The sequence below is a fragment of the Malania oleifera genome, chromosome 9, assembly GCF_029873635.1.
Source record: "Malania oleifera isolate guangnan ecotype guangnan chromosome 9, ASM2987363v1, whole genome shotgun sequence".
Lineage (NCBI taxonomy): Eukaryota > Viridiplantae > Streptophyta > Magnoliopsida > Santalales > Ximeniaceae > Malania > Malania oleifera.
Genome location: NC_080425.1, coordinates 87,104,088 through 87,131,016, shown reverse-complemented (window position 1 = coordinate 87,131,016; position 26,929 = coordinate 87,104,088). Strand labels below are relative to the sequence as shown.

General features: G+C 35.3%; 2 protein-coding genes and 1 non-coding gene across 5 annotated transcripts; 2 read left to right on the top strand and 1 right to left on the bottom strand.

Moving 5' to 3' along the window:
• Window positions 1–6,678: 6,678 nt before the first annotated feature.
• LOC131165094 (subtilisin-like protease SBT1.4) lies at window positions 6,679–9,656 on the top strand. Its single transcript, XM_058122783.1, has one exon. The coding sequence runs from the start codon at window positions 7,018–7,020 to the stop codon at window positions 9,316–9,318; it is 2,301 nt and encodes a 766-aa protein (XP_057978766.1). The 5' UTR covers window positions 6,679–7,017; the 3' UTR covers window positions 9,319–9,656.
• A 1,118-nt stretch (window positions 9,657–10,774) lies between these two features.
• Window positions 10,775–10,856, top strand: TRNAS-GCU (transfer RNA serine (anticodon GCU)). Its single transcript has one exon. It is a non-coding gene; the product is annotated as a tRNA-Ser (tRNA).
• Window positions 10,857–13,916: 3,060 nt separating this feature from the next.
• On the bottom strand, window positions 13,917–26,044 carry LOC131165092 (RING-box protein 1a-like). Of its 3 annotated transcripts, XM_058122782.1 has the most exons (5): window positions 25,776–26,044; window positions 25,594–25,644; window positions 25,416–25,475; window positions 14,357–14,428; window positions 13,917–14,244 (listed from the first exon to the last, which is right to left on the bottom strand). In XM_058122782.1, the coding sequence occupies exons 1-5, from the start codon at window positions 25,921–25,923 to the stop codon at window positions 14,207–14,209; spliced, it is 369 nt and encodes a 122-aa protein (XP_057978765.1). In that variant the 5' UTR covers window positions 25,924–26,044; the 3' UTR covers window positions 13,917–14,206. The 3 variants fall into 3 exon arrangements, with proteins under 3 accessions (XP_057978765.1, XP_057978764.1, XP_057978763.1); XM_058122781.1 differs by having other exon boundaries at window positions 13,917–14,428; window positions 25,776–26,016; XM_058122780.1 differs by lacking the exons at window positions 13,917–14,244; window positions 14,357–14,428 and having other exon boundaries at window positions 24,089–25,475; window positions 25,776–26,016.
• Window positions 26,045–26,929: the final 885 nt, after the last annotated feature.

Here is a 26,929-nt window from a genome sequence, read left to right as displayed (position 1 = left end):
TGCTCCGCCTTGTTAAGGACATGGTATAGTGAATCCTTAGGTGGTGTACCTAAGGCGAGGACGTAGGCGAGTATAGCCGAACCTCGTAAAAATCTTGGTGTCACTCTCTTCCCTATTCTCTTTAAATTACAGCATTTATAAACTACGTGGATTCTTATTTGAATTTCTGGATATTAATTTGCTTTTGAGAATTACAGAAACCGTAAAGAAGTACATTGATTAATCAATATTATTACGAAAACCACAAGGGAGTACGTTGATTGATTAATACCAAAGTTCATTTATATATTGGTTTGTTATATACTTAAAATCAAGATACTTATTTGATATCGATATTTGAATTTTGGAAGCTTGGTTGAATTTTTTATTTTTTTGATATCAAGCTAACTTCATTGATTGGATTGAATATCAATTATACTTGTGAAGTTGTTGTTTTTGAAGAGTGTGATTGCAAATTAACTCAAATTGAAAAAGGAGTTAATTGTTAACTAAAGGAACTTGTAAAACAAATAAATTTCAAAGAAAATTTTAAAAACCCAATTCACCCCCTCTTGGGAGCACACCTAACTTTTCATTTTCAGTTTTTGGTCTTACATTAGTTAATGTCAAGGTCTCTTTTAGGTTATATCAGTTGCCCCCTAATCTCGAGTCTTAAAAGTTACCTTTTTGGCTTGAGAGTATATTGTATTTGTAGCAAGGTGCTTATTTAAATGGGTTTTTTTTAAAAAAAAAAAAACACTGTAACAATTAACATACTCTGATACCATAGCCTTAACCTAAGCAACGAGAAGCAAAATCATGTAAACATATCCATAACCATTATATACAATACAAAATCAATACTAGAGTACTACTATGTTTTCCAAAATATACATATATAACTGTTTTTCAAAAATTCCCTCAACTGTACTGGGATATACAAAAACACTCCCAAAAATGATACTCACTCTCTGACAAGGCACTATAGACGCCCCTCTATTTGCGAGCCTGATCTGCTCGTCTACCTGGATCACCTGAAAAATATTTCAACATTGGGATGAACCAACGCTCAGTAAAAAGAAATATGCTATTACTAGTGTGTGGCAAATGAGCTACTATATATCATGAAATCTGTTTCATATAAACATGAATAACTGAGTACAAAAGTACATCACAAATAATAAAGTACACCACCCATTTTCCCTATTGCTTGACATATCAGTATTATGCTTATAATTCAAAATACGTTTAGTGTATATAGTAGGATCCCTGTTTCTATAAATCAATACGTAAGTAATACTAACTGAAACTGTTTCCTGTGGCTATTTATGTCATGACATGCCCCTCATGACGAAGTTGTGCAGCCCGTAGGCTGGATTTACCCTGGCTGGCCAACCAAGAATAAATCACTGAACTCCGTAAGTTGACCTGCCCACCTCAACCCATATCTGAATGGGGAGCCTAACCTCTTCAAGGGTCTAGGTGGTCGACTTTACCACGTATATCTGAATAGGTGATTGCACTCGTAAAGTAACATAGTATCTGTAGCAACGGTACTGTGCTCTGTAGCTGCAAGTCCAATAGGGTCTGATATCATATAATATATTTCTATACATAACTAACTGATTTACCATGATTTTGAAGTACTGAAATAACCATGATACTGAATAACGTACTGAAATCTAAATAATCATAACATGCAACTGCATATTCGTAATACTGGAATTCGTATAATCATGGTACTGAGTATCATATAATCATGGTACTAAAATCCGTAAAATCATGGTACTATAGTTCACATAATCATAGTACATAAATCCGTAAAATCATGGTACTGAAATTTATAAAAAAATCATGAAACTACAATTCGTGAAACATATCCCCGTACTACATACATATTCACAAGCCACACCATAATTAATACATAGTTTTCGTAAATAAATACACTATATAATATTTAGAAATTTCCTAACATAACATATTTCTCTTACCTTTACTTTGAAAAGCCCCTAGGGAATACAAGGCTAACACCCGTAGGGCCTTCAACAAAACACCCTGAAACCAATATTTTCCAGAACTAAACATCAGTATTTTTTCCTCTATATCATTTCCTATAACTGCCAGAAAGCCAAAAACTAGCTAAAAAGCCTTACGCTGAATTTGGGATGATTTCCAACTATGTTTCCCTCGACGATCCGCTTCGGTAGATGCGTAGAGAACTCCGCCAGGAGCATCGTGGTAGCTTCGGATAGTCGATCCGGCGACTGGTGGGGCCGGAAACGAAGAGAGAAGGGAGAGAGAGTCGTAGGAGAGAGAGAGAGAGCGACGAGAGAATGACAAAAATCTCGGGTTTCCACTATTTATAGGACCGGGTTCGTCAACGAATCCTTCAGTAAATTCGTCGACAAAATTCAGAAAAACCCAAACCGTCTCTCGGTATTTTCTCATCGACGAAGCCTTGTGTTCGTCGACGAAATTCTAAATATCTTCGTCGACGAAACCCTGTATTCGTCGAAGAAATTTTGAAGATCTTTCTCGACGAAACCCTATGTTTGTCGACGAAGCTTGACAGTTTTCTGAAAATTTTGATTATTTAATATTATCTCCAAAATGTAATGTCGTCGATGAAGTCTACAGCCTCCTTCTGTTTTTGTATCTATTTTCTCTCCTTCTTAATTATTAAAATACTATTATTCTTCGGGTCACTATAGTATTTACTATAAGCCCTTTTATTATCACAAGATTCAGATTAAGTCATCAAATGGATATTTTTGGGTCTCATGAGTGATGCTCATTAGATGGACCAATACTTTACTGAGCAGTACCCATTTCTTGTTGCCTTATAAGCAATGCTTATCAGATGGGTTTGTACCTTAGTGAGTAATGTTAGTCTCTTGCTGCCTCATGAGTGGTACTTATTATATGGACATTTTTTGATCTCATGAGCAGTACCCATTAATTGTGTAACACCTCAACCCGCCATATGGGCCCAAGATGCTACTTTAGTGACGTCTGTGTACCTGATACCATCTCATAACAATAAACATGCAGCAGAAGAAATGAAACATTCTCCATATATATATATTACAAGAGTTCTAAGTTCTTTCATACATGAAGGTTTCCCAAACATCCGTATTATAATCCGACCCAAAAAGACAACTAGTTCGGTCCATATGACCATTATACAAGCTTTGAGTCTTACAACATAATTTACATACACCTGGGATCATACAAATCTTCTCAAAAAAGAACTATTCTAACTTTCACCCCCACTGACGTTGCTAAGCACAATACCTCTTATTTCCTAAAAAGATGATTTGTATATTGGGGTGAGACACTTCTCGGTAATGATAATCAAGTTAATATCAATGTGTGGGCAGCATACATTAGTGTTTACAGAAAACATTCATTCTTCATATAACTGAAAATAATCGTCTTTACATCATACATACTTATACAGTTGAAAATACTCATTTTATTTTCCTAACATAAACAATTCATTAATCATATAAAATCATTTAGAGAAATATACAGATATGCATAAAAGACACTCCATGGGACTAACGCCATGTATAAACCCCCTGTGGTCAGGGTTATGCTGCCCGAAGGTTGGACTAAGCCTGGGGTGATCAACCCAGACAAAGTCAACATTCATCCACATCATAACTCCGACTACGCAGGCATCCGCAACTTACTTGCATGACCCGATTGCCCTACCGTGTCCTGAAATTCCGGGCTTCTAGGTATGATACACCCTCTACCGAGGCCAATAGGCATAAACCACCACACCACTCTTGCAGTACAGTGTGGTGCACATGGTCACATATATAGATCCTAGCAACAATACCATGCTCCTGACATAATGGTCCATCAGAGTTCCTAAAGCATATCGTGCAATTTAAGTAATAAAACCATATTTCATATTCATTTCATATAAAACCAGATATATAAACTTTCGGCCCTCGGCCATCATATCATACTCGGCTCACAGCCGTTAAACATAAATCTGGCCCTCGTGGTCGTAAACATCATCCTATATTTCATAAGCACTTCCGGTATTTCACAAAACATTCATCATTTTGGTTATAAAAAATTATGTACATATCGTTCACCTGCCACACAGTTTCCAGTATTTCAAAACATAGCCCGTAGGCAACCATGAAAACATAGCATAAACAGTTTTAATCACAAAACTGAGCTTCCCACTGTTCGTTTGTACTGAAAATACCATAACATATATCTTAAATTTGAAAACGGATCTTTTGAACGGTAGGTTTTAGAAATTTTAACTGAAAACCTAAATATACTTGCTTCATAGACATTTCAAACGGTTCAATTTCATAAAAGACTAACTTAACTTAATCTCATTACCTATTTCCTAAAAATAAATCGAGATGCTCGAAAAATCAAATCCTGACTTTTCACTAGATCAAAAATCTGCTCCGCTAAGATTGTAGATATTTGCTCCCTGATTCTCGTAGTAAATTTGGATTGTCGAAACGGGAGACGAATAATGAAGGACCGAAGAGAGAGAGAGAGAGAGAGTATGCGCCAGTTCTAAAGAGAGAGAGATTTTGATTTCTTAATGAAGAAACAAACAAAAATCATATTTATAGCCCCCTTGACTCGGTCAAATTCGTCGACAAAGCGGCGCCTTCGTTGACGAACCATAAAAGTCCATTCATCAACGAACCCTAGCCTGATATTTTCCAACCGTTCTAGATCTTTTCATCGACTAGACTTTGAATTTTGTTGATGAACCACATAAGGGTCTTCGTTGATGAGAACCTACTGTTTATTTTTGAAAATTTTTCCCTTCTTGTTTAATTTTTCCTTATTTTCAGGATTCGGGTTTCTACAAAATGGGTAATTCTCTTGTTAAGCAATGTTCCTATCTTGTTGCCTCATGAGCAGTGCTCATCAAATAGACATTTTTTATCCTTATGGACGATGCTCATCAAATGGGTCAATTTTTGTATCGAGCAATGCCCGTCCTTTGTTGCCTCATGAGCAATGCTCATCAAATGGGTATTTTTTGGGCCTCATAAGTGGTGCTTATAATATAGGCCAATTTTTTTGTCGAGCAATGTCTATCTTTTGTTGCTTCATGAGTAGTGTTCATAAAATGAGCATTTTTTGGGCCTAATAAGTGATGCTCATGAAAAAAGGGCCAATTTTTTACTAAACAATGTCTGTCTCTTGTTTCCTTACGAGTGACGCTCCTCAGAAGAACATTTTTAGGTCTCATGAGCAGCGCCCATTAGATAGGCCAATTCTTTGTCAAGCAATACCCATTTTCTAGGTAGATTTTCCCAATATGATTCACATCTCATAGAGCCTCGCGATCTATGCCACATTTTTTCTCCTATAAATAGTCTATCTCCTCTTCTCTTATTCTTTATACTTGGAAGGGAAATCTTTACTGGAGGTATGTTTCCTTACTCCTCCCTCGACGATTTCATCATTGTCTTTAGTATATTTTCTCTTCAAATATGATCTTCTTCTTTTTTTTTTTTCATTTTTTTTTTCTTTGTGGTGACAAACTCCTCTATGTTGATATATTTCTAGGCTCACGCCATTAGCTCTCCCATATCTGCCAAGGGTATCTTCCCTATCAAATTCAGAAATTCACAAGGTTGTACTCTATGGTCAAAGTTTTTGCTCTCCATAGTTGTATTAATAAAATGGCATATGAACTTTTTCAGTGTCTCTTCCTCTCTTTGAATAAGACTCATAAGGTGGGTCGAAGTCTTCGCCATTTTTTGGCTGCTAACAAAATGTCCCACAAATTGCTACTCCATCTTAGAGAACACCCAACTAAGCTAAGTTTCAATGTCTAGTATCACTCTATCATTCCCCTTCAAGGTTGCTACAAATGCTCAGCACATAGTGGCATCGGGTGCACATTGCAATTGCATCAACATTTTGAAGGTTTCAAGGTGTTCCATAAGATCTAAAAACCCATCATATCTTCTATGTTGGACATCTTGAATTTATTGGGTAAAGGGATCTTCATTATTTCCTTGTTAAAGGGAGGATTAGAAGATTTAGTTGAGGTTTCCCCTATTAAGGAATGGTTGCGAACTTCTTCTATCAGCTTTTCTAATTAATCAATTTTCTAGAGTTTTTCTTTCAATTCTTGGGGTCGTTGTTTGTTATTGCCCAAATTATTGACCCCTTCTACTTTTTATTTCAGATATGAAATTTTCGAGAATGCTTCATGTGATACCACCACTTTACCCTTAGGTATCATTTCTATTCAATCAGCTCTTGAGCCATGTTCTAAATTTTTTTTTTTTTTTTATATATATATTGTAAGTTAATGCTAAACATGTTTTCCACCTCTTTTAGAAAGTTATGAATTGATTTAAAAATACAATTTTCGGCAAATTGTCTATTGGTGGTGAGTGAGGTGACTAGGGCAATTGATCCCAGCAACAAGTTTAGACTCAAAATTGCATGTTGCAACTATGATTGAGTTTTAAAAAGAAATCTTTCTATGTTTCTCAAAAACAACGTCCACTGTTGCTGTCAAAATTTGTCTAGGAGAATTTACATTAATTACGACTTTGATTACCTACCAAGAAAAAAAGTAAACCAATTTGAAGGACTCAGGGTGTACTCCAAGGGATCATTCCGATACCTAAGTCAGAAAACTTTTACAAAACTTTGAATTCAAAACTTTTGACAAAAGTATCTCAATAGTAATATAATAATATAAGAATATCAATATTTATGAGTATCTCTACAAGAAAGAAATGGCAGCAAATATGTTGGACCTTTTTCTTTGGTTTTCAAATGCTTATGGGGGGCTAATTTGCACCTCCTCAAACCTGTGAAAGTGAATGGATATTAGTTGTCTCCTGATTGCCTAGAAAGAAAAAAAGACGAGAAAAGAAAAACTACCGGGAATGACAAGTAACGCAGGGTCACATGTAATAGGGATATTAACGTAAATAAACAGAATAACCTGTCCTATACAGTTGATTCCCCAAACTGTTGTCCACTCCATTATTGCAGAGAGAGAGAGAGAGAGCAATGGCCATTCACTCTCTCCTATCGTTCTTTCTTTTGCTTCTATTCGTTGTGCCTGCAACATTTTCTCATTCTGACCAATCAAATACCTTCATCGTCCACGTGGCGCAATCGCACAGGCCCGCCGTCTACAACTCTCAGCGCCACTGGTACGCCTCCATCCTCCGCTCCCTGAGTCCCTCGCCGCGGCCGTCCCACCTTCTTTACTCCTACGACCGCGCTGTCCGCGGCTTCTCCGCCCGCCTCTCCGCCTCCCAGGCCGCTCAGCTCAGCCGCCTTCCCGGCGTCCTCTCCGTCGTCGAAGACCGCGTCCGTCACTTGCACACCACGCGCACGCCTCACTTTCTCGGCCTCGCCGACTCGTTCGGCCTCTGGCCCAACTCTGACTACGCCGAAGACGTGATTGTCGGTGTCCTCGATACCGGGATCTGGCCCGAACGTCCCAGCTTCGACGATGATGGACTCTCTCCGGTTCCCTCTAGTTGGAAAGGCATCTGTGAGACGTCACCCGATTTCCCTGCCTCCGCCTGTAACAGGAAGATCATCGGCGCGAGGGCGTTCTACAAAGGGTACGAGGCTGCTTCGGGCCAGCCTATCGATGAGTCCGAGGAATCGAAATCTCCAAGAGATACAGAAGGTCACGGAACACACACTGCATCGACGGCCGCCGGATCTGTGGTGAGAAACGCAAGCTTTCTCGAGTACGCGAGAGGAGAAGCCAGAGGCATGGCTACCAAGGCGAGAATAGCTGCGTACAAGATCTGTTGGAGCTCAGGGTGTTATGATTCGGACATTCTCGCGGCCATGGACCAAGCTATTGCCGACGGCGTCCATGTGATTTCTCTCTCTGTTGGAGCCACTGGATTCGCCCCGCAGTACGATCACGACTCCATCGCGATCGGAGCTTTTGGCGCGGCGGAGCACGGCGTCCTCGTGTCCTGTTCGGCAGGTAATTCTGGTCCCGATCCGTACACTGCGGTGAATATTGCGCCATGGATTTTAACAGTTGGAGCATCTACGATCGATAGAGAGTTTCCGGCGGACGTTGTCCTAGGAGACGGGAGAATCTTCGGCGGTGTTTCACTCTACTCCGGCAATTCGCTTGGTGATTCCAAGCTTCAGTTAGTATACGCTGGGGATTGCGGTAGTAAATTTTGCTACACAGGGAACCTGGATTCATCCAAGGTTGCGGGCAAAATCGTAATCTGCTATCGTGGAGGCAATGCGAGAGTAGCGAAAGGAAGCGCTGTGAAACTCGCCGGCGGCGCCGGAATGATCCTTGCAAACACGGCGGGGAGCGGCGAGGAGCTTATCGCGGATTCGCATCTCATCCCTGCCACGATGGTGGGCCAACTCGCCGGCGACAAGATCCGAGACTACGCCGCAAGGGATCCTTCGCCGACAGCTACGATCGTATTCCGCGGGACTGTGATCGGAGCATCTCCCTCGGCTCCGAGGATAGCTGCCTTCTCGAGCCGCGGCCCGAACCACCTCACAGCGGAGATACTCAAGCCGGACGTCATAGCTCCCGGAGTAAACATCTTGGCTGGTTGGACCGGGTTTACGGGTCCAACCGATTTGGATATCGACCCTAGACGGGTCGACTTCAACATCATCTCAGGCACCTCCATGTCGTGCCCGCACGTGAGTGGCTTAGCAGCTTTGCTTCGCAAGGCCTACCCGAAGTGGACACCAGCTGCCCTAAAATCTGCCCTCATGACAACTGCCTATAATCTGGACAACTCGGGGAACAATATTACGGACCTTGCCACTGGTGGGGAATCATCACCGTTCATTCACGGAGCCGGACACGTGGACCCCAACAGAGCCCTCGACCCCGGGTTGATCTACGACATCACCACCGAAGACTACGTGGCATTCCTCTGCGCCGTTGGATACGACTCAAGGAGAATAGCAGTTTTCGTGAGAGGGCCTGCTAGCGTGGATTGCGGTGCACGGAATCTGTCTACTCCCGGAGATCTGAACTATCCGTCTTTCTCCGTCGTTTTCGAGTCGAGCAATGGGGTGGTGAGATACAGGAGGACGGTGACGAACGTCGGGAGCTCCGGCTATGCGGTGTACGAGGTGAAGGTGAGGTCTCCACCGTCCGTTGGGATCACCGTGTCGCCGAGCAAGCTTGTGTTCAGCGCGGAGAAGCAAACGGCGTCGTATGAGGTGACGTTCTCCAGCAGGGGGTGGGAGGATTCGTACCAGTTCGGATCGGTGGAGTGGGGAGACGGGAAGCATCTGGTGAGGAGCCCAGTTGCGGCGAGGTGGCGTAAGGAGTGGGTTGCTTCCATGTGAGTGAAAATCCAAGGAAGTAGATAGTGGGGACCTTCAATTTCAGTGGGGGATCGAAAAGAGGGGTGGATCGGATAGTGATTGAGCTTCCTGATGAGGTTGGAAGGAAATGTGTGTAGGTGGGGTAAATGGGTATGTGTTAATTTTCGTTTCTGAATTGTCAATTTATTGTACAAAGCAGAGGAGATTGATGGGCTGCCTTTCCTTTTCATGAGAATCTTGTTTGGCACTTTGGCCTTTGGGGGAATGAGGGGAACTGGGAATGTTCAATTGCTTAATTTCAAGTTACTTGGTTGGTATTTGTAGCCATAAGAATGTAATAAAATTAATATTTTGGCCTAGTGAATGACAGAATGATGTAAAGTCACAATTGAAATTATTGATTTTGGGTAGTACATTATGACAAAGTAGATCTTTTTTGATATTTTATTTTTGACATTGACTAGATTGTTTTAATAATTTTTGAAACTATCAAAAAAAGAAAGTAGAGATGCAATAATATTTTTAATGCTCAAATAAATTTTGAAAAAGTTTATTGATACAAATTTTGGCCCTTATTATTTGGAGCTAAAATGTTCAATTAATAAATTTAATTTTTGACAACTTCATTTGTCAAAAAAAAAAGGTGTTAATAAAGTGAGTGTAAAATTTATCAATACTCTCTAAGTTTTCAAAGTATGGCATTATAATCCCTGAATTTTTAAAAATTACATAGGAAAAAAAAAACCCTAAAATTTTATTTATGCACAAAAACAACATTTTTTTGCTCATCAATTATAAAAAGATAATTAAGTACAATGTTTTAATAATCTAAGCGGTAAAAAAATTGTACACCAACCAATTTTGGAGTTGATTGAATCCAATTGATGTAACTGGTTTAACTTAACTAGTTGATATAACCATGATACATTATATTTATCTTAAAAAATTTTTAAATACATAAAAATAAATAAAGTACTAATAATTTAGAAAAATACTTAATTAATTATAGTGTTCCAAACTATTTGTTATGCACAATTTTCATGCAAATTAAATATATTGATATTATTTTTTCATCTTAATTGAATAAAGGGTAAAAAGATGTTATTTTAGCAAGAATAATATTATTTTTTTTCCCACTAACTTAACAATTGAATAATAAAATTATTTATTTTATCAACAAAATTAAAGCCCAATTTGATTATAATTTATTTAAATTTAAACCCACAACCACATACACGGCAAATGTGAATTGATATCACCAATATGGGAATATAAGCATCATTTTTAGGAGTATAAAATATTACCAAGATTTCCATTTTAATTAAATTATTTTTGGGAGTAAATTAAATATTACCAAGATTTCTATTTTAATTAAATTATTTTTGTAGGCTTTTGATGCAAGTTTAGAATTCTTTCCACGAAGATAGAATTTATTTATTTTCTAAATTGAGATATTCTGGTTATAAGAGCAAAAGGTGTCGCTTTGGCCGAGTGGTTAAGGCGTGTGCCTGCTAAGTACATGGGGTTTCCCCGCGAGAGTTCGAATCTCTCAGGCGACGCTCAATTTTCCTTTCCACTTAACATTTTTAAAAAAAAAAAAACCATGGCCGCGGCCCGCGACGCATTGATCACCATATGAGCTCCACTGTGATTCATTTTTTTCCCCTTTTGTCAAAGCATTTTGCTTACTTTTCAGAAATGGACAGCACGCTTAAGAAATTTCAACTTTTATATTTTGAGCTTATGATACTTTCGTACTAAATTATTTACAAAAGGAAGAAAAAGAACATTTATAAATTTGTTATGGTTAAAAAAATAAAGTGTAAATAAGTTGTTTAATCAAAATCAGAATATTTTAACAAGTTATATGATGAAAATCAGACTTCAAACTTAAGTTTGGATGTCACAAATGCGAAAAAGAAAAAGTAAAAAATTTATAAATAAAATTGAAGTCTATAGAGCTAAGATGACTTTTAAATAATGAAAAACGAAAAATTTATAGGACCAAATAACATACAACTTGAAGTTTAGAAATGTTCAAGAAATAAAGAAAGTATGTGGTTAACTAATTTATTCTAATACTATTATAAAAATCAAGAAAATGTCAAAGAAATTGAGGAATAACACTTCAATATCTTCATATATATATATATATATATAAAGGGATACTTAAGGTTCCAATAATTATCATGAAATTTAGATTATGAGTCATACCATGAAACTATGGAAAATGGTCAATTGAATAAAGAATAAACTATAAATGTTTTAGAGAATTAATTTTGTTTTACGCCTGAGAGATCGAAAATAAAAGTTATTTGTCGTTTAAGAAAACTAATGAAAAAGTTTAGAGAAAAGAAGATGAACTTGCATCTAATTTTTATTAACTTAGAGAAAAACCTATAATAGAATACATAAGAAAGTTTTTTTGTGGGTTTTGGAGAAAAAAAAAAAAAGTCTACAATAAATATACTGAACTTATTAAGGATATGTATGATAAAACAACGATTAACATTAGGAATATAGGAGGAAAATTTAAAAAATATTTAATCATAATAGGTATACATCAGGATTCTATATTAAATTTTTATCTTTTTACCTTAGTTATTAATGAACTCACTATAAATATCCAAAATAATACTCCTTGGAATATGTTATTTGCAAATGATACTGTCTTTATCGATGAAAGTAAGAACATTGTGGAATCAAAGTAGAACTTTGGAAAACTGTTTTAATCCTCGTTTGAAACAAAGTACTTAAATTGAGTACTTGTGTCAATAAGTAATATTTGGTTTACACTTAGATAAATACTTACGTCAAAAAGTATTTTTCAAAACTATTTTTTCAAGAAAATAAAGTATTCTTTGAAAAAGTATTTTTCTAAAAATGTATTCATTTGAGAAGTGTTTATAATAAATAATCTCAAACTATTTTTAGAAAAGTACTTTTTCAGATTAATACTTTTACAAAAAAAAAAGTACTCTTTTATAAATGGTTTTTAGAGTTTGAAAGTTTTACGATAAATAAGAACAAGATAAAATATATGAAATGTAATTTCAGTAACATAAGAAGGAGTATTGGTAACAAGTTGAAACTTATAATCAAGAAATCAATAACACTAATATATTTCAATATATTGGATCTATTATTGCAAGCAGACGCGAAAGTTGAGGAGGACAAAATATATACAATTAAAGCAAGTTAATAAAATGGAGGAGTGTGTCATATGTGTTTATGATCGTAAAATACCCTTAAATTTAAAGGTAATGTTCTATAAGACGATATGTGGTCAACTAAACAAGGGATAGAACCGGTTCAAGACAAGGCAAGGGAGGGTTGACTTAGATGGTTTGGACACTTAATATCATATCTAGTAGCGCAAATGTGAAGAGAAGTAAGTTAATTATTATTTCTGGTATTAAAAAGGACAAGGGTGGACCTAAAACAACTTGAAATTATTACTATTAAGTTACTAAGAAAAATGCTCTCAATCGGATAACAACCCGTAGATATTGTTCTTTTTTTCTATTTTTGTTTTATTTTATGCACAAGGGAGAAACATATTATAAAAATAAATTTGTTTATGTTGTCAATTTTCTATTTTTATCGTCGATTTTCAATTTGTAAAAAATCTAAAATTAGATTTTATGATGTTAGTTGTTTTGATAACCTGTTATTAGAAAATTTTAATATTCAAAAGGTAGGTTTTTTTTTTTATTAAATAAGTCATCATTTTGTACTCACTTTTTTTAATTTTAATTGAAATTATATGATCATATAAATTAAAATAAAATAAAATTTCCAAAAAAAAAATTATAAATACTATTTTTCAATTGTCATGTACAATATTATTATTGTAAAGTGAAAATTTGAAAAAATAACAATTAGATAAAACAATTATAGTAATCTTTATTCTTATTATAATATTTTTAATTTGCATATTTTACACTTAATATATATTTTTTTTAAAATTATTATTTGGTTTAAAGATGAAAATGAGCATTTCTAATAAAAAAATTATTTCATTTTTACTTTACAAATATTAATCAAACATGTTACTAAGTTTTTTTATTTTATTTTCTATTTCTAATTTTTAATTTTCACTTCTAATTTTTATTTTCATTATTTTTGACAATAATATTAAATGATCCCCACATTAGTGATAATAGATTCGCGTAACTAATGACAAAAAGCTTGTTTATATTTCAAGCTGCAGCAATTCAATCACTTTTATCCCACCACATCCTTCAGCCAAGTGGATTATGAGCTACCCTTAACTACGTTCGTGGACATGCATGTCGACCAACTAATCAAATTCCCTTCACCTCTCCCCACCGCTTTACAATGCTATATTTCCCTTTCACACCTTATCTATGTAAAATCTACTTTCACGTCACAGACCAACATTGCAGGCAATAGCATTGGCATGGTGTTGAAGTTGAACACTGCTCCTGTCCAAAAAGAACTTCGAAAAAGCTGAGGCTACAAGTTGAGCAACCAGCTCATGGTTTAAAATCCTATTCCTATGCAACCATGTAACAATATAAATAAATAATATATATTTTTATATATACCCATTGCACAAAGAAACGATCAAACCCAGCATTGGCATGGTGGTAGAATTTGAAGTAAAACATGCAGTTGAATTTTTAAGTCATAACAATTTGATTACAAAAAATAAAACAACTAAGATATCAATTTCTATTAGGTAACTAATTTCATAGAACCAAATTAAGGACACTGCACACATTGCTTGAACTTGACCTGAGATATCACTCACATTCAATATGCTGTCTAGAAACTTTGGAACATATTATGCTGAAACATAAACACCAGACTTTCACTTAAGAGTGACAGTTGCAAACAAGAGCACAGTGATACGAGGTCATTCGGCTCCCCCGCTAGTTGCCGACTAGTGCCCATACTTCTGAAACTCCCACTCACTATTATCTGCAAAGATAAGATTCAAAAGAATGCGTTCAAAAGATTTAATCCGTGAAATCTGATGGAAACTAATGCCAAACCATGAATAAATTAGATAGTAGTGCCACAATATATATACCCAGTGGACAAACTTGGCGTGTTTTGAGCCATCTGCTGATGCAGTGAAAGTGGAAAGCATGATTGCATACACCTGCAGAAACATGAACAGGATTCTTTTTAGTACACAGGAGATGGACAACTACACCATGAACTCACCATTGGGATTGCAGACAAATGAAAAATTTTTCAAAGCCCCCCTAATCCATCCATCAAATTAAAGCTCTATTCAACAAAAACTAGTTGCAATTATTTCGAAACAGTATGGCATCAAACCAACAAAAACTTCATGTTAGCTGGCTTCAAAATTGGATCAATCTTGGTATGTCACCTAAAATGGACGTCCGGTAAAGGAGAGCCTTCAAAATGTCTCTCAACTGGGCACGCCCTAGAATGGGTAATCCATCAATCCTCAAATGCATGCATGAAGTTTCCATACTAGAAATGGAAGAGATTGCCCTTGCCATCTACCACTTGCCAAGACATTCAATTAAGCAATCAATCTAATAATTTGGGCAGAACTGTTAATCTTCAATATTTAAAACTTGAGATCACCAAATGTTCCTGATGCTTACCAAAAATCCTTAATTAAGCTTACCAATAATTAGTATCAATATCAGGACTGCCCATCATTCACGTCAAAGAAAGAAATTTTGCCTTGATTAACAAATTGTGAATGTGTTACCTAGATATAAAACTAAAACTATATCTATACCAATGGCTGAAGGATTAGGTCTCTTATGGCTTTGTAATATCTTATATTTCCACCTACTCCCTTTGTACCAAAATGCTCCAAATCAATATTAGCAGTAAAGTCTAGATAATTCCGCAGTCCATAAACAGCAAAAGGGGCAGGTTCTGATGCTCAATAGAGAATCCTCACACCTGATTACTTTCATACCCAAATTATCATATCTGATGTTGTCAATAGGGGATCTGCTATACTAGAGGTGGATGGAAAGAGTTTGCTGGTTTAAAATTTAAAAAGAGACTGCCTATGGTGAGTGAGCGGGTAAATCCAGAGTATCCTTCAGGCACTGAGGGATGCACCAACCAGTTAAATGGAATTTTTTTTTGGTCAAGTTGTCAAGCCCAAAAAGAGATGAACTTAATGTAAATTGCAAACCACCAAAAATATCTAAAACCAAACACAAAGGAACCCCCAAACCTGATCAATTCAATTACGGAACACTTTTTTTCAGTAAATGTGAGAATTGTATTGTATTAAAAAGCTAAAAGAACTCCCAACCAGAGAAAAACTGCAGTGGAACCTCTCAATAAAACCAATAGAAGAGCCAAAGCTGTTACAAAAGAACAATTGTACTAAAAGTGTAGGATAAAAGGCATCATTCTACTCTCCATGGAATTTTAACCTCCTTCAAAAGCTCAGAGATTCCTCTCTCCCCAGCTAAGCCAAAACACTATAAGGAACAGTCTCTTTTTGTGCACCCCCCAGCACCCTCCCAGGCCTTTAATTCTCGTTACCTTTTTTTTTTTTCTTTCCTGCTGTCACCCACTGGCCAGCTTAAGAAGCATAAACCAGGCACCAAAACAACTTCACCCAACCCTTGATCCTAATAACATCTATTAGCTGTATATAAACCCCTTTCATCAAATTACAGTAAGATTTATTGTGCAAGCAGTTTCCAAAGAGGGAAAAAAAAAAAAAAAAGCCATCTTGGCTGGAGCTTTGGTTTTCCAAATGGCCTTGCAAAGAAACCTTTCTACCCGAACCTCCTCTGCCCCTTTTAATAACATAGAATAGTAGGATTTAACTAACAATCTCCCATTCTTTGAGGGGGCCCACACGATTTTATCTTCCTCCACCCTTTCAGCCCATTATCTTGAAGGAATTTCAAGACCTACGGATATTTCCATCTCCAATTCTCTAAAAAACCCTCTGAAGTTTAAATCTCAGCTGTTAATCAGCACATCTCTGTTTGTTGCCAGCCTACACATACATGAAAACTAATTTTTAAGGGGTGTCTTCGCATTCCACACATCACTCCAAAAGCCAAAAGTAGAATCAGTTTCCTTCACCAACATCAAATGTTAATCCGTTAAAAAATTCTTCCCAACCTCTTCTTATGTTCTTCCAAAGTCCACCCAGCAGATTACCAATTCTCATAAAATATCCAACCATTGTGACTGCCTCCTATTTTAGCCCTTACCTTAACCCTCCAGAAGTTTTTTTTTAACTGCAACAACCTCAAAGAGCCATGTCCTAAGAAGTTCCTTGTTCATGATGTGAAGGTCCAGAATACATAACTCTCCAATCCCCACCTAGTCAAAATAAAATTGGAATCTGAAGATTCCATCCTCACTGCCCCATGGGAATCCCTTTTGGTATGCAAGAAAAGAGGGGCAGCTTGGTACACAAAGCTCCTACATATGCGTGGCCTCAGGAAGAGGTAGACTACAATGGGTCTATAGTGTGGCCTTATCTTGCTTTTTGCAAGAGGCTGTTGCCGTGCCTTGAACCTGTGACCACCAAGTCACACAGTGACTACTCTAATTTTGTGCCAAGGTTCCCCTTTACAATACACAAGAACCACATAGAAAGTGCATTTGTTAACTTTTTTAGCCAATGAAATTATAAGGAAAGAAAAGCAAGAATTACATAATGATAAGCAGAAAAGAATTCCTCAATACAAAAATAAATAAACAAATAAATAACAAGCAAGAAACTATAACTAAATAAATAAGCCCTTTATCATCCTTAGTAGAGCACAGTAAGATTGGCTGGCTCAAGTTAATCTATTTCAATTTGCACTCGCCACACTTTAACTTAAGCACATGATCTAAGGGGCAGATAACATCTACCCCATCTTGTCTAAGAGCTATGACTTCTTTGTCCTCACTAACCACCTGCTTAAGAGAAACATGAGCAGGCAAGATACGATCCCCTATAAAAACAGTCATTTTCTGTTCAACCTGAATACTAACAGCTTTTCGCTTAAACCATGGGAGGCACTGCCCACAGAGTTGGAGACATCTGAATTACACCTGTATTGTTCATGAAATTCATCTAATGATATATGACCATCACAGGAAAACTCACTTTCGAAATCATTATATTCAATAATTCATCTGACATATCTTCCATTGACACATCCATTTGATTGGCCTTTACCCCTAAACAATTCCTTGAATCATTCAAGCTCTCCACAAGAGTAAAACTCCTGTCGATACTTCACTTTAAATCTTATGCAGCAGCACACATATTTGGATTAAGCTGCTGCTGCTCAAAACTTTGCATATTTTGAAGCCCAAATATCATGACCTACTATCACTATCAACTTTGCTTATTGGTCATTTTTTTTGCAAATTTCTTTTAAGGTTATTCATCCAAAAAGCACACCTATGTCTTGAGTTGTTTTATTAGGCATAGCACCGATCGAAGACAACATAAGGGAGGGGCAGTTCAGATGATTTGGGCATTTGAAATCAAGTCGAGCAAAGCACCTGTGAAGAGGAGTGAGGTAGTCATTGCTTCTGGTATTTAAGGGGGTAGGGATAAACCTAAAATAACCTGGAATGTAGTAGTGAGGAATCTCTTAAGTTAGTGGAAGAAAATGCCCTCAATCGGGTAAATTGACGGAAAATGATTCATATAGCCAATCCCACCTAGTGGGACTAAATGCTTCTTGTTAATGTTGTTGTTTATTTTTATTTTCTAAATGTTCTCTATAAATTTGGGTACAATCCAAAAGCCCCAACCCTTACTTCTCTGCTTTGTCATGTTCCACCTTTCACCTCTTCCCTCACTGCCACCGCCTGCTAAAATGCAGCAGTTCTGACTATTTTTGGGCACTGGGCTAGAGAAGAGAAAGAAGAAGAAGCAAATGTTGATAGCATTGGAGGGTGTCAACTGCAAACTTGGCTGGCAGTTTTCTAGGGAGTTTTAGCAGGTTTGAGCAGAAGAAGAAAAAGAAGATGGAAAGATGTCGATAGCCATGGAGGGTGTTAATTGTAAACTCAGAGGGCTGTTTTTTGGGGAGTTTTAACAGGTTTGTGCAGAAGAAGAGGAAGAAAATTTTCAATTATCACAGAAAAAATGCCATGGTAGTCAAATTAAGATATGAATTGTGAATCAGAATCCCAGCCCTGGGAAATTGGGAATTGAAAATCAAATCATATTGTTCAGTAAGAACTACAAAGTTTCGAAATATATTCCAAATGACATGTATACAATTAAAGCAACACAAAACACAAAACACAAAACTGAGATACTTTACGGACAGATCATGCTTTAAATCAGAATGGCTTGTGCCTTCAAGATAGATGTTTCTTCTTCATTCCAAAATTGAATTATATTTCATTAATAACTAATATTTCATAATACATAATAAAATAATATATGATTATTTTAAATATATTTTAAAATAAAAAATAATATATTTTCTAATTTAAAATTTAATTGGTAATTATGTTAATTATTTTTGATTTTTTAAAATTTGCTATTAAGTAATGTAATATAATATTATTATTTTTCAATTAACAATAATCTCATTCATGCATATTTATAACATATGATTATCACATTAACTTATGTTATAAATCATATTAATAATTAAACTAAAAATTTTAACTTATATAATGTTAATTTAAATTAATAAATGGTTCTTTATGTTCATTCTATAAATAAATCAATATGTTATGATACATAATAAAATAATACATCACTATTTTCTAATATATTTTTTAAACTAAAAACAGTAACGTTTTCTAATTAACTATTTAATTAATAATTATGTTAAACTTATTTTTAATTAACATTTAGATATTTTTATTCAGTAAAAATAAAATAATATTCAGTTACCAATAATATTTTTCTTAATATATATTTATAACATATGATTATCAAATTAATTTATTTTAAAATAATATTATTAATTAAATTCATATTTTAAATTTATTTAATATTAATTTAAATTAATATATGGTTCTTCTTCTTCATTCCAAAATTAAATTATGTTTTATCATTAATCAATATGTTAGAATACATAATAAAATAATATATGACTATGTTCTAATATAATTTCAAAAATTACAAAATTGCCACTAAAATTTATTATATTTACAAAACTAACCCGGCCTATGAACAGTGCCGCTTAAGTGGCTAAAAAAATATCTTTCATTACTTCTCAAAATTGACTTAAAAATTTCTCAAAAAAGTAGTTCTAGAAAAGCACCTTTTGCAATAAGTACTTGTTACAATACAAGTCATGAAATCAAATACCACTTTTTTTGTAAAAGTTCTTATTTTAAGTAATAAGTGCTAAAAGTACTTTTTTCCCAATGCTCCCAAACAGAGTCAAGCAAGCAAGAATGAAACAATAAACAAAAAAATATAGAGACTATAATATATACAAGAACAATACATCAATAAGATATAATATTAAAGGTTTAAAAGAACTAACACACAATAAAATAAAATAAAAGAAATCAAGAAAATTAAAAAAAAAAAATTGAACTTACAGCACTTAACAATTAAAATAATTGTATTTTATGCACATACCTCTCTGATTAGTAGAAAGTAAGAAAATGCATTATAATACAACTCTCTGAGAAGTAGAAAGTTAGAAAATACATTAGAATAGCAAAAATTGATTTTAAAATTATTTTTTTCAAAAAAAGGGTAAACATCAAAGCAGAAAGCTTCCAGAACTTCAAACCCACCTCCAGATGAGCAGAACTTACCATTGAGGAATCCCTACCAGTGACAGAACAAGAAAAGCCTAAGAGTTAGGGTGGCAAAGCACACAGAACAAGCCTTTCTCAAAACTCTTCAACTAAGGTCCAGGAGTGACGTTTGCAGATCTCTTGGAGTAATTAATTATCCAAGTGCATGTTTTAATCCAAAATATGCATCATACAAGTTGTTGTTTTCATGTCTGAAAACAAGAATCTAGATATAAGTTTTTGGACCCTTAACCAAATGGAGCCTGAGCTACTAAGGTCAGTAAGAGAAAAATGAATGTTAGCAACTTGCAAGGTCAGACAAAGTGATTTTATCAAAGTCAAGCTGCCTATTTTTGATAATAAATGCCTTTTCCACCCTGCTAGCCTCCTTTCAAAATTTTCAATCACAGGATCTCAGATAACTTTTCTCCTTGAATTTGGCTACCAAAGGCAATCCCAAGTAAAGCCAAGTCATCTGGAACAATGAACTCTTTCCATCATTCATTTTCAGACTAGAGACAGTTTAAAAAAAGTACTTCACAACTAGAATAGCTTTTGATACAAACACAACTAGAACAGCTTTCAGATTTTACACAAGAATTAAGTTTATGGCCACGACTTCCTAGATGTAGATGTAAAATTATCATGCAGAAACTAAAAATTCTACTTGGTTAGCCAAACATGACCATCTTTTGACTAACCATGTGAGATCCTCACCCCAGACACCCAGACGGGAGTAAAGAACCCACATCACTTAGGACCCGCATAAATCCATTACCATGTTAAAGCATATGATGCAGCCAAATGAGCACTCTTAACTTCTATGCATACCCTACAACACAGACCATCTCTAAAATATTTTACATGGAACTTATCTTGTTCAAGCCAGCTCTAGTCAATCCCAAACCCCTATCTTTTACCCATTCCATCCACAGTACAAGACAACGGAAAGGTCATAAACATTCCCATCTATGATAATACAAAGCAATTGGGTGAGTTGTTCACAAAGCCTTCCAACAACAACAACAACCCAAGCTTTCCTACTAAGTGGGGTCAGCTACATGAATCCCTTTCCACCAATTTATACGATCATGGACAATTTGCTTCGACAAATTCAAGGTTATTAAATCCCTAATCACTATCTCATTCCAAATTAAGGTCCACACCTTCCCCTTCTACTGCCTCTCATGGTAACTAACTCACTCTTCCTCATTGGTGCACTATTTGGCCTACATTGCAAATGCCCAAACCATCTCAGTTGTTCCTCACCTATCTTATCTTCAGCAAGAGCTACGCCTAACTTACCACAAATATGTTCTTTCCTTAGTTTATTTTGTAATACTATACCACTCATCCACCTTAACATTTTTATCTCGGCAACTTTTACTCTTTGGATATGTTGTTTCTTAGTCGCCCAACTTTTTGATCCATATAGCATAGCTGATCTCACGGCCGTCCTATATAACTTTCCTTTTAGTTGTAACGGTACTCTACGATCACATAGTGCAGTCGAAACACTTCTCCATTTTATCCAACTTGTTTTAACTCTATGCATTACATCTTCTTCAATTTCACCTTCGACTTGCTTAATAGAACCAATGTATTGAAATCTACTATTGTTATTGATTTTTTGACCATCAAGTTCAACCTTTTCTCCAATATTCCTCCTACTATGACTGAAATTACATTTCATACATTTGCCTTACTTCTACTTATTCTAAAACCTTTACATTCAAAAGCTTCTCTCTATAATTCTAACTTAGATTTTACTCTACCCCTAATTTCATCAATCAAGACAATATCATCTCCAAACAACATATAACATGGAACCTCATTTGGATACTCCTAGAAAGTTTATTCATAACTAGAGGAAAAGGATAAGAGCTCAAAGTGGATCCTTGATATACACCTATTATGATTTGAAATTCCCTAGCCTCTCCACTTGTAGTCCCAATGTTAGTCATTACTCCATTGTACATATCCTTATTGAAATTAGTATAGCTACTACATATGCCCTTTTTTTCTAAAACTCATCATAAAACTTCCCTAAGTACCCTATCATGTGCTTTCTCAAAGTCAATAAAAATCAAATCCCTTTTCTTTTCCCTAAACTTTTTCATTAATCTTCTCAGTGTTTTTTAAAAGGTGAAGGCGTAAGGCGAGGCGTTTTACCCGCCATGAGGTGAGGCGTAAGCCTTAAGGCGTTGAGGGGTAAGTATTTTGGGAATATATTTTTTTAAAATAATTAATAAATAAAATCAATTTATATATAATAAAAACATGCGAAAAATTTTAAAATACTAGAGAAAAATATAAAAATATAATTTTAAATATCATATAGGCCAATTTCAAGTTTTAACTTTTAACTAACAAACACAAACAATATATATTAAAAAAATAAGCATGAGACATAAGAAAATTTTAAATTAAAAAATGTCTCAAGATTCTAATTTCTAAAAGCCAGCTGCAATCAACACAAAGGTAGAGAGTACGAGAGGGTCGCGGAGAGAGGCGAGAGACTGCAGAGGGTCACTGCAGAGAGATGACAGCTCCGAAGAGTTCGTCGAAGGGAAAAAATACGTCAGAAGGATTCGTCAAAGGCAGATCAGAGTTTGGAAGGGAACGTTGACTCGTCGTAGAGAGACGAGAAGCTTGGAGGAATCGTTGGAAGCAGCCGTTGAGTCGTCAAAGAGAGAGGAGGTGCTGGAGGAATCGTCAGAGATAGAGTAGAGGCAATTGTTGAGGAAAAAACCCGTTGGAGACTTCGTCGAGTGAGCAGAACAAAGGAAGCTTCGTGGAAGAGAGGGAGGATAGGGCTTTCAAGGCATTCTGGGTTCTGCCTTATTTAATTTATGTTGTAAACCAAGAATTCCGAAAGGCGTACGCCTTGGCATTTGAGGTGTAAAAAGGCGAGACTTTACACCTAAGGCGTACGCCTTCTCCCCTGAGGTGTACGCCTTTTAGGAATTATGCATTCCCACTAACGCCTTAATCTTTGTTCAACTATCATTTCTTATGTTTTTCTTTTCTAGTGTACCAAAGTTTAGATCCTAATTTTTCAATTTCTCTAACTATCTCATCTACTCACTTAGTTTCTTGAAGGAAGATAAGATAAGTTTTTCTTCTAATCATTGTGTCACTATCTTCATGTTTTTATCCATAAGGGTCCCTCTATTCCAAGTTGTCAATCTAATCCTTGTCTCTCTATTCCAAGTTGCTAATCTAATCGTTGTCCCTCTATTTGGAGTTGCTAATCTAATCTTAGTCTCCTGAACTAACTTCTTTACCTGCCCACATCCATCCAAAATCAAGCAAGAACCCTCGCATATTTGACACCGTGTCTAGGCAACAACACAACATATTGCTTCAGGGCAACAACCCAGCCCACCCTTCCCATTTTTCGCTGCACCCCGGTGATATAAGTGCAACGCGTTGCTCGTAGGGGACAGCTAACAAATAATCAATAAGGATTCATATCATAGTGATCTAACAAGTTTTATGCTGGATATTAGCTACCTAATGCAACCCTCCCTCCTTTACTCGGGCTTTGGTGGTGTGTTAAAAGATTAGGACATTGATTACATCACAAAGTCTTCCATGCTCACAAAATAATCCTTCAAGATAAAGAAAATGAAACATGCCAAATACAAAATTTGCATCATTTATAGGACTTTTCCCCTGAGATGATGGTGTAAATTTTATGCAAATGCCGTGCAAAAGAAAAAATGGGGTAGTTGAAGGCGGGCTGATAAAGAAGATCGCCTAATCAAAATCAGCAGCCAGATGAACAATGGAAACTTTGCTTTGCTTTCTGCTTTGAAGCAAGGAGCCGTCCTTATTGGAAATAAAATTATAATGTTTATCTCCTCAAACAAGAAGTCAGAACAGTCCATCCTTGTTCATGACTCAATAAGGACTGTTGCAGCTATCTAATTCTAACCAGCCTCAGAGTTGGGGAATTAGACACGCAGTCAAATAAAAACACATGATTTTGTTGCCAATGATCAACTGAGTAGAAAAATCAGTCTATTATTTTTATATTACTAATTCAGTTGACTGTCTCGGGAAGTTTTATTGTCAAGTAAATTGTATTTAACACTTCACTGCCTTTGACTTCTTGAGTCTAATCCAATAAGTGGATAGTTCCATAAAGAGGCAGTGGGAGTTCAAGTTACAAAATTATCAGATATTCAGTATAGTCCCAGTACTATCCAAGTACATAAGATAGTCAAAATAGCTTGGATTCATATATATTTGTTTGATCTTAATAATACACATCCACTTCATAAATATTCAGTTCTGAGGTTTTGTGTAAGGACATCTAAAATGAGAATCACATATAAGAACAATATATTTTCTACACATATCTATGCTATAAGGCATTTTGGATTAGAAAACTACATTTATATGTGTGTGTGCACACACGCATGGCATGAGAGAGAAAGAGAGAGAGGGATTGGACCAACTTTCAAACATGCATCCTTATCATGTCAATTACTTGCAAACCTTAGTCTTGTTCCTCTCCAGAATAAAAATCTAATACATTTCGTGAGCCTGTAGTTATGATTAGAAAATAATTATATACTAAAAATAGTTTAAAAAATCAATATGCCATCTGCAACATAAGAAAACAGGGGGAAAATGCAAGACCAGAAATGATAAAAACCCATCCATCCATCTTAGACACTGAAGTATAAAACACAAATAAATTGCCACCACCACAACAGCAGTGTTTCAGGAGACAAAGCACACTAGTCAACTGAATTGAAATAAAGAAGTCTTGCCCTTGATCAATCAGCAACATAGATAAACAGAGGAAAATGTAAGAATTGACATAATAGAAATCCTTCGACCTAAGATGCCATAAAGTGTAAAACACAATTAAGTTCCACTACCACAACAGCAGTGTTTCAGAAACCACACCAGTCAACTGAATTGCAGAAAAAAAAAACAGAAGCCTTGCCCTTGTTGCTGCTAGTTTGGCTGCTTCTTCAGGACCAATTGAAATACAAACCTTGTTTTGCAGAGTGCCTTTTCAATACTTTGTGAAGTTCTACCATGCTTTCTATTGTATCTGATATTTGCATAACGTTTATATAATATCAACGTCACAATCTAAACAGTTAAACCGACTGCTTGAGGCCTTAGAGAGGGACCAGATCCTTCTATGATGAAAATATAGAATTACTTTAGGCTAAACTAGCAGAAAATTGTCTAAACTTGACTACCAGTTGGTATGATAAAACAAAACCATAAAGTAGGGAAAAAAAAAAGGGGGGGGGGGGGGTTAGTGTAAGTCAAACACAATTGTATAAGAAAACCATCATAATAAGAATTAATAATCCAGAAGCTCGAACATCGGATATAGTTTAATTTTTTTAAGAAAAAAAGCGTACCCCAAGCAACGGTGCACTCCTCGCTGGTGGCGCTAGCTTGATTTGCTTGGCACTCAATGCCTGCCAAACCAAACACGATTAAATGACCCAAGAGTTACAAGCAAAATTCAACCAATCAAATAAGAAAATAGAAAATTAATAAAAAAGAATACAAAGGAAAAAGCAATCATATACTCACAGAGATCCATGATATGGTTCCTGCAAATCGCACAATTGTCCACAACAATATCTACACCAACCAAATAAAGTAAAGAAATATTTTAAACAATGAAAACACAACAAATTGCAAAAGTTAAACAACTGATTCGTTCATATGAATAAGGGCGGAGAGAGAAAAATTAGGGTTAGGGTTTGACAGACCCCAGGCCCAGAGGGCGACGGCGTTCCACTTTTTGATTTCGAAGCGCTTGGGTTTCTTCGTAGAGGACGAGGATGCAACGACAGCCGAAGACGGTCCGGCGCTGCTGGAACCTTCGCCGGCCGCGACCATTGTCACGTCGGTGTCCATTGCAGACAACTTTGCTATCTGATTCAAACGCAGAAAGCACCCGAGTTCACGACGAGACACTGTGTTAGTGCTAGCGCGCTTACGGGAAAGATTTTTAATTATCTCAAAATAAAAATAAATAAATAATGAGGCAAAAATTTCCCTCCCTTTACATTTTACAGAAAGGTAAATTAATTATTTTAAAATAAAAATAAATAAATAAAGATACCCAACAGAGATTTTAATAAAAACAATAATACTTTCATGAGATTTCAAAAATTGTACTAGATTTTAATAAAAAAAATATCTTTCATGAGATTTCAAAAATTTTAGAAATTTTTCTAAATTTTATTTTAAAAATCAAAATCCTCCCCTTATATTTTATAAAACGATAATTTTTTTAATAAAAAATTTATATTTTTTTAACAAATTTTAAGAAAAGTATGACATTTTAAAAATATCTTTAAAGATTTTTTATATTTTAAAAATCTCAAGAAAGATTCATATATTTTTGTTGGAAAGTTCTACTTAAGGAGTTGTGGAAAATTATTTTTAAAATTATAAAATGTCATCTTATATTTTAAATATTTAATATTAAAAATACAATTTTTAAAATCATAAAAATAGGTTCTCTAATTTTACCACAAAAATCATGAAAAATTTTAAAAAATAATGTGATGTTTTTCAATTATTTAAAAGAAAATTTTTAAAAATACAAGACAAAACATTCGACAAGTATGTGAATAAGTGCTTACCATACTAGTAGGATTTAACATCGAGTTGGATTAAGAATTTTATTGGAGAAAAAATTTGAAAAAAAAAATCATTTTCTATTTATTTTCTTTCGAATACAGTTAAAAATAAAATTTATCTTGATTAAAAACCAAGAAAATTTAAAATGCTAATGATGTATAAAATTAAAATTAACTTATTATATTTTTTATTTTTCACTTTCGTTAATAAGTAAGACATGCAAAAATTAATTATTTCATTTTTTTTTCCTAATATTCTCTAAATCCATACGAAG

What these genes read in the sequence shown, in the direction of transcription:
- LOC131165092 (XM_058122780.1), bottom strand. Translation starts at nt 25,923, where the DNA reads ATGGACACCGACGTGACAATGGTCGCGGCCGGCGAAGGTTCCAGCAGC. An exon ending in CGTCGCCCTCTGGGCCTGGG is followed by an intron (nt 25,645 to 25,775) that starts GTCTGTCAAACC and finishes TGGTTGGTGTAG; the next exon opens with ATATTGTTGTGGACAATTGT. An exon ending in GAACCATATCATGGATCTCT is followed by an intron (nt 25,476 to 25,593) that starts GTGAGTATATGA and finishes TTGGTTTGGCAG; the next exon opens with GCATTGAGTGCCAAGCAAAT.
- LOC131165094 (XM_058122783.1), top strand. Translation starts at nt 7,018, where the DNA reads ATGGCCATTCACTCTCTCCTATCGTTCTTTCTTTTGCTTCTATTCGTT.